The 19,336-nt window shown below is 44.4% G+C and overlaps 1 protein-coding gene across 3 annotated transcripts in view; it reads left to right on the top strand.

Moving 5' to 3' along the window:
• Positions 1–1,572: 1,572 nt before the first annotated feature.
• KATNAL2 (katanin catalytic subunit A1 like 2) overlaps positions 1,573–19,336 on the top strand; it is a 56,825-nt gene continuing 39,061 nt past the window's right edge. For 2 of the 3 annotated variants that reach the window (XM_058171065.1, XM_058171064.1), the window contains exon 1: positions 1,573–1,860. In XM_058171065.1, the coding sequence (XP_058027048.1) occupies positions 1,810–1,860 (51 nt within the window). In that variant the 5' untranslated portion in view covers positions 1,573–1,809. Of the gene's footprint in view, positions 1,861–6,579; positions 6,710–19,336 lie in introns of all 3 variants that reach the window. The other variant, XM_058171066.1, reaches the window with a different exon arrangement.

The following is a 19,336-nucleotide window of genomic DNA, read 5'->3' as shown; positions in this document are numbered from 1 at the left end:
GGATACTCTTCTTGTGCCCCAGGAAATTCAAAGCTCAGAGAAAGCATAAAGCCAGAGCGCGCACAGCTTCCCTTCCCTTTTTTTTCTGTTCAGGAACTCAAGCCATGTGATCCTGTCCACCATTAAACCATCTTTCCAAGCAGCCTCCATGTTTCCAGTGTCTTTGTCCCCACTTGGAACTGAACCCAGATGGACATTTCTTCCAACAGGACATTACAAAGAAAAGAGCTGCAAGGGAAACCATAAAAGAACAACAGAATTGGAAGGGACCTTAGAGGTCTTCTAGTCCCAACTCCCGGCTCAGGAGGAAACCCTATACCACATCAGACAAATGGTTGTCCGATCTCTTCTTAAAAACTTCCAGTGTTGAGCATTCACAACTTCTGAAGGCAAGCTGTTCCATTGGTTCATTAGTCTCAATTTCTCCTTATTTCTAGGTTGAATCTCTCTCCTTGTTCAGTTTCCATCCATTATTCCTTGTCTGGCCTTCAGGTGCTTTGGAGAATAGCTTGTCTCCCTCTTCTTTGTGGCAGCCCCTCAAATATTGGAAGACTGCTATAATGTCTCCCCTGGTCCTTCTCTTCACTAGATTAGGCAGGCCCAGTTCCTGCAACCATTTATGGTATGTTTTAGCCTCCAGTCCAGCCCCCTAACACTGAGAGGGTATGGACCAAGACAAATTCCTTGTGTGTCCAATCACACTTGGCCAATAAAAAATTCTATTCTATTCTATTAAAAAAAAATTGCTACCAACCTGCCTTCCATTAAGGACCTGTATACTGCATGAATCAAGAAGAGGGCCGTGAAAATATTTAGAGACCCCTCGCATCCTGGACATAAACTGTTTCAACTCCTACCCTCAAAACGACGCTATAGAGCACTGCACACCAGAACAACTAGACACAAGAACAGTTTTTTCCCGAAGGCCATCACTCTGCTAAACAAATAATTCCCTCAACACTGTCAGACTATTTACTGAATCTGCACTACTATTAATCTTCTCATCATTCCCATCGCCAATCTCTTTCCACTTATGACCGTATGACTCTAACTTGTTGCTGGCAATCCTTATGATTTATATTGATATATTGATCATCAATTGTGTTGTAAATGTTGTACCTTGATGAAGGTATCTTTTCTTTTATGTACACTGAGAGCATATGCACCAAGACAAATTCCTTGTGTGTCCAATCACACTTGGCCAATAAAAATTCTATTCTATTCTATTCTATTCTATATTACGCCAGAGATATAATCCTAGCCTAAAATCCTGGCCCAGCAAGCCTTCCCAAAAGCAGGCGAGGACCAAAGCAATCAACCCGCATTCCAGCATCTGAACTCAACCGAACGGTCCCTGTCAATCAAATACGCTCCCCGCCCAACTCAATTCAGGCCATCCCTATTACGTCACCAGCTTCCGGTCCATTGGCAGCCACAAGAGGCGACAGGCGAGTCGGCCAACCCTTTTTGCAGTGCCGTCATTGGCTAATTCCTCCCGCCCCGTCGTGATTGGCCACCTTCCAAATAACCCCCCGCCTCCCGCTCCTTTTACATTCTAATCGATTGGCGGCTTTTCCTTGGCGTCGCCGGCTCGCTTTTAATCCCACCCCTCGCCTGTCAGTATTGGCTATTGGGGCACATTGATTGGTCCGCCTTCTTTCTCAGATGAAAAGCGCCGCCGAGGGAAGAAAGCGATGGAGCTTTAAAAAAAAAAAAAAAAAGCCCTTAACGGAATAGCAACGCGGAGTCGTCTCGGGTCGGGTTGTCGTTTTTTTCTTCTTCTTCTTTTCCTTCAGTCGCATTCTCGAAATGGAACTGACGTATCAGTCGTTGAGGACGACGCACCAGGCCAAAGAAGAAGTGAGTGAAACGAGAATCCGTTCTTGTTTGCCCCGTAACTATGGTAACCGTGAGGCGAAGGGCGGGGCTCGTGGCGCACGCGCGGTAGGAAAGAGGCGCGCCCGGGCCGCGCATGCGTTTTAGCGCCATGGGGAGGGGGAGAATGGATGCTTGCGGTTAATCTTGACCTTAAGGGAGGCGGTGTCCAAACTTGGCAACTTTAAGACTTGTGGACTTCAACTCCCAGAATTCCTCAGCCAGCAAAAGCTAGCTGAGGAATTCTGGGAGTTGAAGTCCACAAGTCTTAAAAGTTTTTTTTATTTGTCACAACAGTATATATAAGCATAAGCATGAAAATAACTATATGATATATAAGCATATATATGAGCATAAGTATGTAATAACTATATTAATTGGATATAATGAAAGGGAATATTAGGACAGGAATGGTAGGCACCTTTGTGCTCATGCACGCCCCTTACAGACCTCTTAGGAATGGGGTGAGGTCAATAGTAGATATTTTTGGTTAAAGCTTTGGGGATTTTGGGAAGAGACCACAGAGTCAAGTAGTTTATTCCGAGTATTAACAACTCTGTTACTGAAGTTATATTTTCTGCAATCAAGATTGGAGCGGTTAACATTAAGTTTAAATCTATTGTGTGCTCTTGTATTGTTGCAATTGAAGCTGAAGTAGTCTTCAACAGGAGGACATTGTAATAGATGATTCTATGAGTTAAATTCAGGTCATGTCGAAGTTGGCGGAGTTCTAACTTTTCTAAACCCAGGATTTCAAGTCTGGTGGCATAAGGTATTTTGTTGTATTCAGAGGAGTGGAGAACTCTTCTTGTAAAATATTTCTGGACACGTTCAATTGTATTAATGTCTGAAATGTATGGGTTCCAGACAGGCGAGCTGAATTCAAGAATTGGTCTAGCAAATGTTTTATATGCTCTGGTTAGTAGTGTGGTGTTTCTGGAGAAGAAGCTACGCAAGATTAGGTTTACAACTCTTAAAGCCTTTTTTGCAATGTAGTTGCAGTGAGCTTTGGCACTTAGATCATTTGATATGAAAACTCCAAGGTCTTTAACAGGGTGGGGGTCATCTGTAAGTTAATGACCATCGAGCTTGTATTTAGTGTTCAGCATTCTTGGACCAACACTCTTCATGTTATATATTAATGATCTCGGTGACCATATTGTAAATAACTGTGTTCTCTTTGCTGACGATGTCAAACTATATAACACTACCAACAATACAGCTACCTTTCAAAAAGACCTGGACTTTGTGTCGGAATGGTCAAAAACTTGGCAACTCCAAATCTCAACCAGCAAATACTCTGTCTTACACATTGGAAAAAAGAATTGCTAGACCAATTCTTGAATACAGCTTGCCTGTCTGGAACCCATACCACATTTCAGACATTAATACAATTGAACGTGTCCAGAAATATTTTACAAGAAGAGTTCTCCACTCCTCTGAATACAACAAAATACCTTATGCCACCAGACTTGAAATCTTGGGTTTAGAAAACTTAGAACTCCGCCGCCTTCGACGTGACCTGAGTTTAACTCATAGAATCATCTATTACAATGTCCTTCCTGTCGAAGACTACTTCAGCTTCAATTGCAACAATACAAGAGCACACAATAGATTTAAGCTTAATGTGAACCGCTCCAATCTTGATTGCAGAAAATATGACTTCAGTAACAGAGTTGTTAATGCCTGGAACGCACTACCTGACTCCCAAAATCCCCAAAGCTTCAACCAAAAACTGTCTACTATTGACCTCACCCCATTCCTAAGAGGTCTGTAAGGGGCGTGCATAAGAGCACAAGCATGCCTACCGTTCCTGTCCTAATGTTTCCTTTCGTTATATCCAATTAATATAATTATTACATACTTATGCTTATATATATGCTTATATATTGTATAGTTATTTCATGCTTATGCTTATATATACTGTGTGACAACATAAATAAATAAAATAAAATAAATAAAATATAGGATAGGATATAGGAGATAGGATAGGATAGGATAGGATAGATAAGATAACCTATGGCACATGTGCTGGAAGTGGCATGCAAAGCCAATTCTCCGGGCATGCGAGCCGTTGCCTGTTGCTCTTCCAGGTTCTGGTGCACCAGCCAGCTGGTCTTCACGTGCGTGGGAGTGCTGGAAACTGGAAGAGCAGTCACCTGGTGCACGCATAATCTTCCAGTGTCCACGCGCACCGGCCAGCTGGTCTTCGCACGTGCATGCGCACCAAAAACCAGATCCCCCCCCCCCATGCACACTGGAAACCAGAAGGTCATCTACCTGACACGTGCATGCACACCGGGTGGCTGCTCTTCCGGTTTCCAGTGTGCACATGCACACCGGCCAGCTGGTCCTCATGCACGCCAGAAACCGGAAGACCAGGTGGCCGGTGCGCATGTGTATGCCCACCCGTTTCAGCACTCGGTGCTAAAAAGGTTCACAACACTGGAATAGAATCACAGAGTTGGAAGGGACCTTGGAGGTCTTTTAGTCCAACCCCCTGCCCAGGCAGGAAACCCTAAAACCACTTCAGACAAATGGTTATCCAATCTCTTCTTAAAAACTTCCAGTGTTGGAGCATTCACAACTTCTGCAGGCAAGTTGTTCCACTTATTGATTGTTCTAACTGTCAGGAAATTCCACTTTAGTTCTAAGTTGCTTCTTTCCTTGATTCATTTCCACCCATTGCTTCTTGTCCTGCCCTCAGGTGCTTTGGAGAATAGCTTGACTCCCTCTTCTTTGTGGCAACCCCTGAGATATTGGAAGACTGCTATCATGTCTCCCCTAGTCCTTCTTTTCATCAGAGTAGACATCCCCAATTCCAGCAACCGTTCTTTAACAAATACTGCTAACTTAACAACTGCAGTGATTGACTTAATACCAAGAAAAGTCGTAAAATGGGGCAAAATTCACTTAAGAAACATCTCACTTAGCAGCAGGAAATTGGGGCTCCATTGTGGTCCTAAGTTGAGTATTGGTTGAAGAAAAATAAAGAAAAATGCACGCAGTCAGTACTTGATACTTCTCCCCTGTGCTGTGTCTAAACTGGGTGTGTCTTCCTTTCCTAATTCGAAGCCCCTCAGATGTGCCAATTACATATCCCATCAGCCTCCACCCTGGCCAACTGGCTAGCTACAGAATGACGAGCGCTGTCATCATTACGAAGAGATTGAACACCCATTTGTCTGAAATGGTATCGGGCAGTGATGGCTAACCTTTTTGCCATCGCGTGCCAAAAGCGGGAGGAGTGCTGGCGGGTCACGTGCGTGCGTGCCCGTACCCATAATTCAATGCAGTGGTGAAATGTAAAATTTGTTACTACCGGTTCTGTGCGCGTGGCTTGGTGGGAGGGTGGTAATGTGACTGGGTGGGCGTGGCCAACTTTAAAAAAAAACTTTTAAAAGCATTTTTTTCTACAACCTCTTCGGCCGAAGAGATTGTAGAAAAAAAATGCTTTTAAAAGGCTCTGACGATCCCAGCTGAGCCGCGCGATCATCAGAGGCTATTTTTTTTTAACTTTTAAAAGCATTTTTTTCAGCTGAAGAAAAAATGCTTTTAAAAGTAAAAAAAAAACAACCTCTGATGATCCCGCAGCTCAGCTGGGCAGGGCGGGGGTGCAAGGATTTTTGCTTACCGGTTCTCCGAACCACCTGCCGACATCGCTACCGGATCGGACAATCCGGTCTGAACTGGGAGCATTTCACCCCTGATTCAATGCCCTCCTGCGCGCGCCCCCGCCCATGCATGCGTGCGTGACCACCAGCCCTGCACTTTCCCCGCCAGTGGGTGCGGTAGGCCTGTTTTTCGCCCTCCCCAGGCTCCAGAGCCTTTCTTGGAGCCTGGGGAGGGTGAAAATGGTCTCCCTCACCCCCCAGAGGCCCTCCGGAGGCCGAAAACACCCTCCCAGAGCCTCTGCGGGATCCCTGTACTTACCTGGCATCCAAAATGGGCCGTATGGAGTCTCTTGGGAGGGGAGGGATGGCATGGACGGGGCCAGCCAAAAATCAGCTGGCAGGTGCACGCATGCACTGGAGCTGAGCTAGGGCAATAATCTGGCTCCGCGTGCCACAAGTTCGCCATCACGGGTATAGGGTTTCCTGCTTGAGCAGGGGGTTGGACTAGAAGACCTCCAAGGCCCCTTCCAATTCTGTTATTCTGTTACCATCTGAAGTAGGGAAGGCGGCTTTTAGAGAATACTGTCATAACGTTCTACCGAAGGGTTTGATGCACATGCATCGAACACACTTTATTTTCATTTATATATGTTCGTCTAAGCCCACTAATCGATTTTTTAAAAGGACTCATGTGCCGTCTTGAAGATGGAAAAGAGGCACCAGAATGTCCATGATAAATGCTGAACAAACTAGGCCCGGGCTATTAAAATTGGAAGAACAACCTCAGCACCATTTAAAAGGGGGAAGAAAAAAAAGAGAGAGCCTGGAAGAAATATTTTTGATTGTATTGCTAAAATCTTGATTGCACCCTAATTCATTCGACTGGCAGCTGCAAAGGAAAACAATGTGTGGCATTTTAAGAAATGAATAATGTGCGCTCTGTAAGCATTCAAGCTAATTAGGAAAGCGCGTTTAGCATTTAAAACCAGCTCCTGTTTAAGTGCTTTACGCTTTTATTAATCGGATGGACCAAAAATCCCTTACAGTAATTGAAATTTTAATTACACCCATTTTTTTTTTCCTGTTCTAGGACTGGGAGCTGATTAAACTTTAAACACTTAAACCTCTATCGAAATACCAATAGCTGTAAAGATGGTGGCATGCTACACAGCAATTAGAGGAGCAAGTGTAAATCACTATAAACCTAAACTGAATTTTAAGTAAAGTTTCGTGCTTTTAAGTGTTTCGGTTCTTTTACGCATGTACAAGACCCAGGGCTTCTATAGTTACCGTTTATTTTTAGCAGCTCAAAGGCTCATATTAATTCTGGTGGTTTTTTTCCCCTTTATAAAGAATTAATCTTGTCCTTGGGACAAATTATGTAGAATGTACAAATCCACACGGACGTTTGTTGTTGGCATACTTCACTCTCGGATGCAGATGTAGGTGATATGTTTGTTTGGACTGAGAATATAAACAATATGTTTATAGAATATTGGGGCTTAAAATTTAGGGAAAAATTCTGATGGATGTAGCAGAACCAAGAGGGAAGCCAATTAAAACAGAAGGAACAGAAATACCCAGCAGGCCCTTCTCATGTACTCTGCTAAACTCCTTCCAATTTGAACCTGACTGCTGAACAAGTGATATTGCAAATGATCTTGCAGTTGTGGTATTCATTTTCCAATAAATCCATTCCCTGACTCCTGCTAGTATGGATGTCTGTCGTTTTCAAAAGGAGTTAATAGACTGTCGGGAGAAATATCCATCTGGTTCCGTTCCAAGCTGGGAGGAAGACACTGGAAACATGGAGGCCGATTGGAAAGATGGTTTAACGATGAAGCAGAACCACCAAGCACCTGGTCCTGGTGCAGCTGACCACATGGAGTTGAGAGTGAGGGGTTTTTATACTTTCTCTTGGGCTTCGCACTTGAGCTTCCTGTTCCTGTGCAAGAACATGTATTCTGTTGGCTGTTGTAGGGGTCCTAGCTGTCTCTGTAGGTTGTCTGAGCTACGTTTGGTTGAAGTTTGGAGGTTGATGCAGTGAAGGGGTTTGTTGGGCAATTCCTATTGTGGCTGAGGGCTAACGCTTCCTTTGTTCCGCTGATTTTTGGGCCTTCTGGGCCAACTAGAAGTAGGGAAACAGGCTGTTTCCTGCCTCCAGAGGGCCTCGGGGTGGGGGGTGGGGAAGGCCCGTTTTTCTCTCTCACCTAGCTCCAGAGCCTCTCTAGGAGTCTGGGGGTGGGGGTGAAAACAGCCTTTCCCACCCCACCCTGGAGGTCCTCCGGAGGCAGAAAACAGCCCGTTTCCCTACTTCTGGTCTGTTTTCAGCTTCCGGAGGACCTCCGGAGGGGGTGCGGGAAGACCGTTCTCACCTTCCCCAGACTCCTAAGAGAAGCCCTGGAAGCTGGGGACAGCAAAAAACGAGTCTTGCAGTCCCACTGGAAGTTGGCAGGTGAGCTGTTTTTGGCCTCCAGAGGACTTCTGGAGGGGGAGGAAGGCCATTTTTGCGCCCTCCCCAGGCTCCTAGAAAGGCTCTGGAGCCAGGTGAGAGAGAAAAATGGGCTTACTGGGCCATTGTGTGCCAGGAGCAGGGAGAGCGGGTCGCACACGCATGCACGGGGGCAGGGCACAAAGAATTATGGGTATGGGCACGCATGCATGCAATCCCTCACCCCCTGCCCCCCCCCTCCTGGCATGTGACGGCAAAAAGATTAGCCATCACTGGTTCAGGCCTTGCTGCAGGAAGTAATGGATTACCTAATCTGCATTTCTAAAAGCTGGCCTCTACGTAGTATACCCATATATATTATAAGACCCAGAGAAATAACAAGTCTAGTTCGGATGTATCCATGTACATGGTGAGAGAAACTGAATCTTGTGAGTTTACCAGACAGATGGCCTAGGGAACAAAGCTATTACAGAATGTGGAAGTCCTGCTAGAAATACTTCGAAACCACCTTCCAGAGGGGGGACAACAGAAACAAACCGTGAAGTGGGTGTATGGATGCTGCTTATAAGCACATAGCGCTTATAAGCAGCAACCTTAATGGCTTAGGGCCAGGGTACTTACGGGACCGCCTGCTGTTACCGAATGTCTCCCACCGACCTGTACGCTCGCACAGAGAGGGACTCCTTAGGGTGCCGTCCGCCAAGCAATCTTGGCTGGCAGCCCCCAGGGGGAGGGCCTTCTCTGTGGGGGCTCCCACCCTTTGGAACGAACTTCCCCCCAGACTTCGGCAACTGCCGGACCTTCGGACTTTCCGCCGAGAGCTGAAGACCTATTTGTTTGTTCGCGCAGGACTGGCATAGGATTTTAATGGGATTTTAATTAGTTTAGTGTTTTAACATTTTAAAATTTGGGGTTTTATTCTAAATGTTTTAATTCGGCCATTTTTATAATAAGTTTTTTAATTATGGTTTTATGTGTATATTGCTGTTGTTTTTTATCATGGCTGTAAACCGCCCTGAGTCCTTCGGGAGAAGGGCGGTATAAAAATTTAATAAATAAAATAAATAAATAAAATAAAATAAATAAATAAATAATGGGAAGCAAGTTTCCTATAATCTTCTCCACTGTCTTTACCACTCTCTGTAGGGACTTTCTATCTGAGACTCTACTGCCACCAAACCAAATAGGGATGCAGTTTGTTAAAGCATTCTCAATTCTGGCCCAGTAAAAAGTGGCCAGGATGGATGGAAAAAGATGTATCCGATGCAGAAAATGCAAGCCCCGGTTTGCACACTTCACTAAGGATAACGCACAGCTTACTCGTTCGTTAACATGTTTTGGATAGCGTATACTATATAGGTCAGGTAGTTTTAACCGGTCACTTAACAACGGTTCAAAGTTGCAACCAACCTGAAAAGGAGACCTAACCCAGATTCAAAGTTCCAACAGGCACCCTCTGCAGTCACATGACTGAACTCCAGGCACTGAGCAATATTGCCACATTTATGACTATTTGTAGCCCCCTGCGATCATGTGACCACATTCTGTTATGTTTCACTGAAAACTGACACTTCCGATTTGTAGCATGTGCCCATATGCTGTCAAGGACTATTTGAATTATCTGCAAAATGGCTTCCTAAATTCTCAAATTAGGTTGCAGTTTGCAAACTACCTCAGCATCGTCGTACTACACAGAGGAAATTATGTGGTGTAAAGATAGATAGGGATGGCATACAGGTTCAAAACTGGCAAGGAAGACTTCGACAATTACCTGACCTTAGGACCTTTCGCCGCGAACTTAAAACCTATTTATTTCGCATGGCTGGACTGGCTTGATTGTTAAAATTTTAATTTAATTTAATGGGTTTTTAATTTTATAGGGTGTAATTTGTATTTTAAATTTCTTTGGCCAATTGAATAAGTTTTTTAAGGGTTGTTCTTAATATTGTATGTGTTTGTGTTTGTATTTTATTTGGTTGTTCACCGCCCTGAGTCCTTCGGGAGAAGGGCGGTATACAAATTAAAATCACGTAAATATTGGTTAAAAATTAAAAAGTGGCTACAAGAAATTACGAATGAACAATTGGATCTAGAACCCGAACTTTTTTTATTGGGGATTTTTAAGAAAAAATACTTGAAGAGTATAAAATATTTAATACTACATATATTAACTGCTGCTAGGATGGCCTTTGTTCAATGCTGGAAACAGCCATGTGTGCCCTCAGAGAGACTTATTATACAAAAGATTATGAATTGCGCTGAAATGGACAAACTAACTCTGAGTCTGAAGGGTAAAGAGACATCAGTATTTTATGGTATATGGGAACGGTGGTATGGATGGATGGAAAGGAGATAGGAATTTTTAGTTACTAAGCATAATCAATAGATAAAATAAGAATACAAATATGTAGAATTTAATGTTTGTCATTATTGCACGGATTATTGTCAGATGAAAAACACCACAAATAGCTGTTAAATGATATAAGCTTTTCTTTTTCCTTTTTTTTATGCTTTTAATGTAAAAAAGTTCAATAAAGTATATTTAAAAAAATAAAATAAAAATAAAATAAAATATTATTTTATTTATTTATTTATTTTTTCACATTTATATACCGCCCTATCTCCCTAGGGACTCAGGGCGGTTCACAGGCACTTAAAAATACATATAAATACAAACTAAAATAACAAGTAAAAAAAAAAAAGTAAAAAAATATTATTATTATTATTATTATTATTATTATTATTATTATTATTATTATTATTATTATTATTATTATTATTATTATTATTATTATTATTATTATTAAAGAGACAGTTGCGATGTGGCCCCCAAAATTTTGCATGATCCAGAAAATAATGATCTTGATTCAGAAAATCTTGTGAATTTTCAAGGTTTAGCTTCATTTTCCTCCTTACCTTATTTAACGAAGTCCCCATGATCCTTGAGAGAGAGAGAGCTCATTAAAATGCAGATTGCCCTCGACTTACAACAGTTCACTTAGTGACCGTTCAAAGTTATGACGATGCTGAAAAAAAGTGACTTTCGACCATTTTTCACACTTACGGCCGTTGCAGCATCCCCACGGTCACGGGATCAAAATTCAATGCTTGGCAAGGGGTTCGCATTTATGACAGTTGTCGTGTCCTGGAGTCATGTGACACCCCCCCCCTTTTGTGACCACCTGAAGAGCAAAGTGAATGGGGAATCCAGATTCACTCAACAACCTTGTTACTAACGTAACAGATGTAATGAGTCACTTAACGGTGGCAAGGAAAGTCGTAAAATGGGGCAAACTCACTTAACACTTCGGGACCGTCTTGTTGTGTCTTGCCCGCCCTCAGAGCAGCCGGGGCCTTCTTACCTGCTCCCCAACACTGAGGAATGTATGCCTTGCGGCCCAAGTCCTGGCTCCATGCCCCCACAAACTGCAGAAGAAGGAGCATCTCCCTGCCCCAGCCCTGACTCCATGCCCAGGCAAACGGAGCAGCTAGACCTCCCCTCCTCCACAGCAGGTGAGCCTGAGGAGGTTTACTCCCAAGAACAGCTGATTGGGTGACCTCGCATCAGAAGATTGGAGAGGCGGAGGCAACAGAGGGAAGGGAGGGGCAGGCCTTAATGAGTGCTGAGTCATGGAGCCACACCCCATGGCCTATATAAAGGAGCTACTTTCTGGCAGTCTCTGAGTCAGGCAAAAGTCAAACTTATCTTGCTGAAGTCACTTACTGGTCTCCTGCCTGCTCTGTGGACTTTGCTAGGACTTTGGGCAGAGCTGCAGAGGCAAGCCTGATTCGGATTTCCCGGACCCAGCCGTCAGTGGAGGAGTGGGACACGACACGTCTACTGCCAACGTCTATCTCCCAACGACCGGTGCGTTCTCACAGAGAGGGGCTCCTCAGGGTGCCGTCAGCCAAGCAATGCCGGCTGGCGGCCCCCAGGGGGAGGGCCTTCTCTGTGGGGGCTCCTACCCTATGGAACGAGCTTCCCCCTGGACTCCGACAAATACCTGACCTTAGGACCTTCCGCCGCGAACTTAAAACCTACTTATTTCGTCTTGCTGGACTCGCTTAAATTTTAAATTATCAAATTGATTTTATGGGTTTTAAATTTTTTGTAAATTTTAGAGGGTAATATTTTATCTATAAGTAGCCATATCGAATAGGTTTTTTAAGGGTTGTTTTTAGTTCTGTATTGTTGTTTTCTTTCTGTATTTTATTTCCTGGCTGTACACCGCCCTGAGTCCTTCGGGAGAAGGGCGGTCTATAAATAAAAATATTCTATTCTATTCTATTCTAACAAATGTTTCACTTAGCAACATAAACGTTGGGCTCAGTTGTGCTCGTAACTCGAGGACTATCTGTAGGACTAACTTTCCCTCCCTTTCCTCCCTTCTAGCCCTTGGCTGCTGAGACTAAACTCAGAAATTATGGTTGTTAACTCATAGGGCCGGGTTATCTACGGGACCGCCTACTGCGACCAGATACCTCTCACCGACCCGTGCGCTCTCACAGAGAGGGACTCCTCAGGGTGCCGTCAGCTAGGCAGTGTCGTCTGGCGACGCCCAGGGGAAGGGCCTTCTCTGTGGGGGCTCCCACCCTCTGGAACGAACTCCCCCCAGGACTCCGTCAACTTCCAGATCTTCGAACCTTCCGTCGCGAGCTCAAGACTCATTTATTCATCTGTGCAGGACTGGCTTAGATTTTTAAATTTAGAGGGGTTTTAAATTGATTTTAATATTTATATTTCTATTTTTAATAATTGGTATTATTAATTATTGGCATTAGAATAAGTCTTTTAATGATTATTTTAATTTGTATATTGATGTTTTTATATGCCTGTAAACCGCCCTGAGTCCTTTGGGAGATAGGGCGGTATATAAGTTTAAATAATAAATAAATAAATAAATAAATGGTGTCCAGATTGATGTGCCATCAAGTCGACGTGGATAGCTCTGTCCCCAACTTGGCCCTTCTGATCTTCCAATGATGCACCCATTGCTGCTGCAATTGAATTCATCCACCTTGCTGCCGGTTGACCCCGTGGTGAAAATGGAAAATTTCTTACTACCGGTTTTGTGGGCGTGGCTTGGGGGAGGGTAATGTGACTGGGTGGGCGTGGCCAACTTTTTTTTTTTTTACTTTTAAAAGAATTTTTTCTATAACCTCTTCAGCCGAAGAGGTAGAAAAAAAGCTTTTAAAAGGCTCTGATGTTCCCAGCTGAGCCGTGCGATCGTCGGAGGCTTTTTTTTTTTACTTTTAAAAGCATTTTTTCCTGCCAAAGAAAAAAATGCTTTTTAAAGTTAAAAAAAAACACCCTCTGATGATCGTGCGGCTCAGCTGGGCATGGGGGTGTGTGGAGGCAGGGATTTTTTCTACAGGTTCTCCGAATCGCCTGCTGCCATTGCTAGCAGATCGGGTGATCCAGTCCGAACTGGGAGCATTTCACCCCTGGGTTGACATCTTTCTTCCAACTTTCAACATCTATATGAAGCCGCTGGGGGAGATCATCCGTGGTTTCGGGGTGAGTTGTCAACTGTACGTTGACGATACTCAGCTGTACATTTCCACCCCGAACCACCCCAACGAAGCCGTTGATGTGATGACCCGGTGCCTTGAGGCCGTTCGGGTCTGGATGGGGACGAACAGACTTCGACTCAACCCATCCAAGGCAGAGTGGCTGTGCATACCGGCGTCTCGGCACAGTCAATTAACTCCATCTTTGACTGTGGGGGGCGAATCGTTGGCCCCCAGGGAATTGGTGCGCAATTTAGGCGGTCTCTTGGATGCGCGGCTGTCTCTAGAAAATCATTTGATGGCCGTCACCAGGGGAGCTTTTTATCAGGTTCGCCTGATTCACCAATTGAGCCCTTTCCTGGATCGGGACTCGTTATGTACAGTCACTCATGCCTTCGTTACTTCCCGTCTGGATTACTGCAATGCTCTTACATGGGGCTCCCCTTGAAGAGCACCAGGAGGCTCCAACTGGTACAAAATGCGGCCGCGCGGGGAATAGAGGGAGCTTCTCGTAGCTCCCATGTAACACCTCTCCTGCGCAGGCTGCATTGGTTGCCGGTGGTCTTCCAGGTGCAATTCAAGGTTCTGGTGATCACCTTTAAAGCGCTCCATGGCATGGGACTGGGATACTTACAGGACTGCCTACTGCCGTCAGTAACCTCCCATCGACCTGTGCGCTCCCACAGAGAGGGCCTCCTCAGGGAGTCGTCGGCCAGACAATGTCGCCTGGTGACCCCCAGGGGGAGAGCATTCTCTGTGGGAGCTCCGGCCCTGTGGAATGAACTACCCGTGGGGCTACGACTTCTCCCTGATCTTCGGACCTTTAAGCGCGAGCTCAAAACCTTCTTTTTTCACCAAGCAGGGCTGGCCTAATGATACAGTTTTAAATTGAATGTTTTAATGGGATTTTTAGGGAATTAATTTTATTTTACTATTTTTACTTAGATAGTTTTAAATTCTTCAGCTTATTGAATTAGATTTTTAATCGTTTATTGTATTTTAAAGTTTTTTGATATTTATGTTTTATTTCTGCTGTACACCGCCCTGAGTCTTCGGAGAAGGGCGGTATAAAAATACGAATAATAAATAAATAAATAAATAAATAAATAAACTTTCCTCGTATTAAAACAATTTTCTAAAAGGCGTTGAAATAAAAGTGAGCTTTTCCACTTAGAGCCACTAGGTGGTGCTCCAGTTCCTAAGAAATTCTTGCGTATTACATCAGGGAAGTTGATTCAAGAAAGTGAATAGTTTATATATGGATTATCTTGCCTAGGATAAATGCTGTGATTTAGGAGCCTGCAGAGGGCAGAATATTTATTTCTGTTGATTGATTGATTGATTGATTGGATTATGTGCCATCAGATTGATGCTCACTCATAACAATCCCCTAAATAGATTTTCTCCATGACAACTGGTCCTTCAGGTTTTCCAACAGTGTCCCCATCACCACTATAACTTCCATCCTTCCTTTCTGCCGGTCTTCCTCTTCTCTTTTTTTTTTTTTTTTATTCAAAAAGTTTGACAAAATTTTTTCCCCCTTTCCCCCCCTCCTCTCCTCCCTTCACAACCCCCCTCCCCCGACTTCCCCGAACGGGCACAAGGTACAGTTAAAAGTAAAACAAACATATGCTAAAAAAATTTCGTCCCAACTTAATTATACCCCTACAATCATCAATTCCTAACTTCCCCCAAAAACAATCAAAAATAATACATCATAATCATTCAAAAACAGTCTGATAACTCTTAGTCTGATATCTACATTGAATATAGTCAATCCATTTTTTCCATTCCTTTAAGTATCTTTCTTGCGTATTGTCTTTCAAAAAGGCTGATATCAAGATATCAGCCTTTCCTCTTCTCTTTTTATCCACCTTTCTCTCATGTCCTCTGCCTGATTGCCTAAACCAGGGGTTGTTGTTGTTAGTTGTGAAGTCGTGTCCGACCCATCATGACCCCATGGACAACATTCCTCCAGGCCTTCCTGTCCTCTACCATCCTCTGGAGTCCATTTAAGCTCACGCCAACTGCTTCAGTGACTCCATCCAGCCACCTCATTCTCTGTCGTCCCGTTCTTCTTTTGTCCTCAATCTTTCCCAGCATTAGGCTCTTCTCCAGTGAGTCCTTCTTTCTCATTAGGTGGCCAAAGTATTTCAGTTTCATCTTCAGGATCTGACCTTCTAAAGAGCAGTCAGGGTTGATCTCCTCTAGAACTGACTTGTTTGTTCGCCTTGCAGTCCAAGGGACTCGCAGGAGTCTTCTCCAGCACCAGAGTTCAAAGGCCTCAATTCTTTGGCGCTCAGCCTTTCTTATGGTCCAACCTTCACAGCCATACATTGCAACTGGGAAAATCATAGCTTTGACTATACGCACTTTTGTTGGCAGGGTGATGTCTCTGCTTTTTAGTACGCTGTCTAGATTTGCTATAGCTTTCCTCCCCAGGAGTAAGCGTCTTTTAATTTCTTGGATGCAGTTCGCATCTTCGGTGATCTTGGAGCCCAGGAAAATAAAATCTGTCACTACCTCCATTTCTTCACCATCTATGTATCTCTGTTAGTAGCAAAATTTTCTAACCGCCCACCGGTTCCACAGTAATGGTGATTTATAAAGTAGGGAAGTAACTTTACTTTATAAAATTTATAAAGCAGAGTTGCAGAGTTACTTACCAAATACTTTATGTCGGACTTTCACTAAGTTTGGCAGAATAAATCTTTATAGAACAACTTACTGTAGTTAAATCTGTCTTTTTATTTATACTTTGCATACATAGAAGCATAAATTATGAAAACCTAATGAAAATGTTTTTAAATAATGCTATGAATTTTTTAAAAAAAGTCAATTAAATTAAAAAAAAGGAAAGTGCTTCAGTATCGGACAAAACCCCTACCGCCCACCATGAAAGCTGGAACTCCCACTAGTGGGCGGTAGGGACCAGGTTGACTACCACTGTATTTTGTGCATTTTCTTATCCCTTTTCGCACTTCCCAGAATTTCCTCTCTTGCAGGGGTGGAGAGAGAGATGGCTTGGACAAGCTAGCTCTTCCTAAACTGCTTTTCTTCACAACACAGGCTTTTCTGGAACGGTGCTAAACCATAAGTCAGCTCAGCTCTGCTATCTTATTTAGTTAATTAGCAATCCAGCAAGCTTCCGCTTCTCTCTGAAATTGGCAAGATCCTAATCTCCTCCGCTCGCAACAGAATACCTTATGCCACCAGACTTGAAATTCTGGGCTTAGAAAATTTAGAACTACGCCGCCTTCGGTATGGCCTAAGCATAGCTCATAAAATCATCTGTTACAATGTCCTACTTCAGCTTCAACTACAACAATATGCGACCACACCATAGATACAAGCTTAAGGTGAACCGCACCAAACTCAATCGCAGAAAATATGACTTCAGCAACAGAGTGGTCAATGCCTGGAATGCACTACTGTTGTGACCAGGGCCCAAGTAGGTAGTAGTAGACACAATCAGTTCAAAAACAAACAGACTTTATTAGAACAGCTGAGAATTAACTCATTATCAGTGTAGTCCAAGCTAAATCAAAGCAAATTCTTCATAACACAATTCTTCAGTCTTATCACCAACCTTGGTCTAATTAGGCAAACTGCCAAAGGCCTTTCTTGGCAAAAGTTCAAAAGCAGAAGACGCCGACAAGAAATAAATGCAGCAAGATAAGGAGCAAGACTCCTTATTTTTCCGACAAAGAGCCCAAACGCCATTTCTGGTCTATTTTAAGCCTTCTGGGTGGGGCCAATCATCTCTTGGCCCTACTCCTGAGTCGTCCTCTTTGCTTTAGCTGCTCTTGCCTTCTAGCAGCTCTTCTCATGCGTGCACTAAGAACAGGCTCCTTCTGTTCCTCTGCCTCACTATTGTCAACCTCTGGAAGCTCCGGAGTCCGCACATCACTTGTTGTGCCTCGCCCGCCCTCCTCTCCTCAGCCGGGCCCCTCCCATCTCCTGCTATCTGAGCCAGAGACTGATAGTGAAGAAGAATGGCCTGGCATGCCTCCAGCCCCCAGCCCTGGCACCATGCCCGGACAGACTGAGCAAACAAACCTCCCTCCTACAGCGTGTGAACACGAAGCCAGCCACGAGCTAGAATTGCCAGCAGCTGAGCAGGAGGATGAAAGGTGGGCAGATCCCCGCTTCTGGATAATGGAGAGGCGACATCAACAAAAGGAAGGGAGGGGCAGGCCTGGATAAGTGCTGAGTCATGAAGCCGCACCCCATGGCCTATATAAAGGATCTGCTTTTTGGCATTCCTTGAGTCAGGCAAAGTCTCATCTGGTTGCTGAAGTCACACCTTGGATTCCTGCCTGCCCTGAGAACTCTGACAGGAATTTGGCAAAGCTGCAGAGGCTTCGTGGCCACGCTTGATACAGATTTCCCAGACCCGGCCGTCAGAGGAGGAGTGGGACACGACATCACTCCCCGATGGTCCTGGCCCCACATCTGCCTCCAACGCAGAGCTCTCATCAGCCTCCAGGACTGGCCCATGTTCTTCCTCAGCCTCATCGCTGTCCGACTCCGTTGCCAGCTCCGCAGACTGCTGGCGGACCAAAACAACTACCTGACTGTGGTTTCATCCCCAAACCCTCCAAATTTTAAAATTTTAACCTTAGATTATTGATACTGTTGACCTCACCCCATTCCTAAGAGGTCTGTAAGGGGCGTGCATAAGAGCACCAGCGTATCTACCGTCCCTGTCCTAATGTTCCCTTTAATTGTATTCATTTTATGTATTCAATTCATGCTTATACATATATATTATCTAATACGTACTCGACAAATAAATAAATAAAAGTTTTCCCCCCTGTCTCCTGAGTAGCAGAGAGCATCTTTTGCAACGAGGTGGTGCTATTGTGTATTTCCCCCTTGTGTGCTTGCTTACTCCTTCGTAACCTTTTCCTTGTCAATGATTGTAAATACAAATATTACTTTCCCCATGCTGATTATCCCAAAAATTGCATTTCTGTGAGATCTAATCAGAAATTATCTGATTATCATGTCCCCCTTATCTACTCAGCGATCATCTTTGTGGCAGCCCTTCAAATGCTGGAATACTGCTCTCTAATCAGAGTTTAGATACCGGTGTTCCAGTATTTGAGGGGCTGCCACAAAGAAGAGGGGGGGTCAATTTATTTTCAAAAGCCCCAGCAGGCAAGACAAGACTCAATGAATGGAAACTAATCAAGGAGAGAAGCAACCTAGAACTGTGATGGCGAACCTATGGCATTCATCCCAGAGGTGGCACACAGAACCCTCTCTGTGGGCACACGCGCAGTCACCAGCTGCTCTTCCGGGTTCCGGCGCATGCATGCGCACCGGCCAGCTGCTCTTTTCCGGGTTCTTTAGCTGCGAAGAGCGCACAGGGACCTGGAAGAGCAGCTGGCCGCTGTGCGCATGTGCACTCGGTGCTGAAAAGGTTAGCCGTCACTAACCTAGAACTAAGGAGAAATTTCTTAACGGAGAACAATTAAACAGTGCAAAGACTTGCCTTCAGAAGCTGTGAATACTGGAGGCCTTTAAAGAAGAGACTGGATAGCTCAGGAGTCAGCAACCTGTGGCTCTGGAGCCACATGTGGCTCTTTCATCCCCCTGTTGCGGGTCCCTCTCACCAGTCGGCACTACAATTTTGAGAGGACTTTCTGGTTGGGGGGAAAGCACAGCGCATCGGGAGGAGAATCTACGGCAAGGGGCAAGTTTTCTGGTCGGCTCCACAATTGATAGGGCTTTCAGTTAGGACAGGTAGATGAAAAAGGACGCCATGCTTATAAGGAGATTCTATGGTGTGGAAACCGGACTTCCGGTCAGCTCCAGAATTGAACGGGGGATTTCCGGTTAGGACCTTTGTGGCTCCCGGTGTTTTCTTTTCTGTGGG

This window comes from Ahaetulla prasina, chromosome 2 (assembly GCF_028640845.1).
Source record: "Ahaetulla prasina isolate Xishuangbanna chromosome 2, ASM2864084v1, whole genome shotgun sequence".
In the NCBI taxonomy this organism is placed as follows: Eukaryota; Metazoa; Chordata; class Lepidosauria; order Squamata; family Colubridae; genus Ahaetulla; species Ahaetulla prasina.
This window is presented reverse-complemented; position numbering and strand designations above follow the sequence as displayed.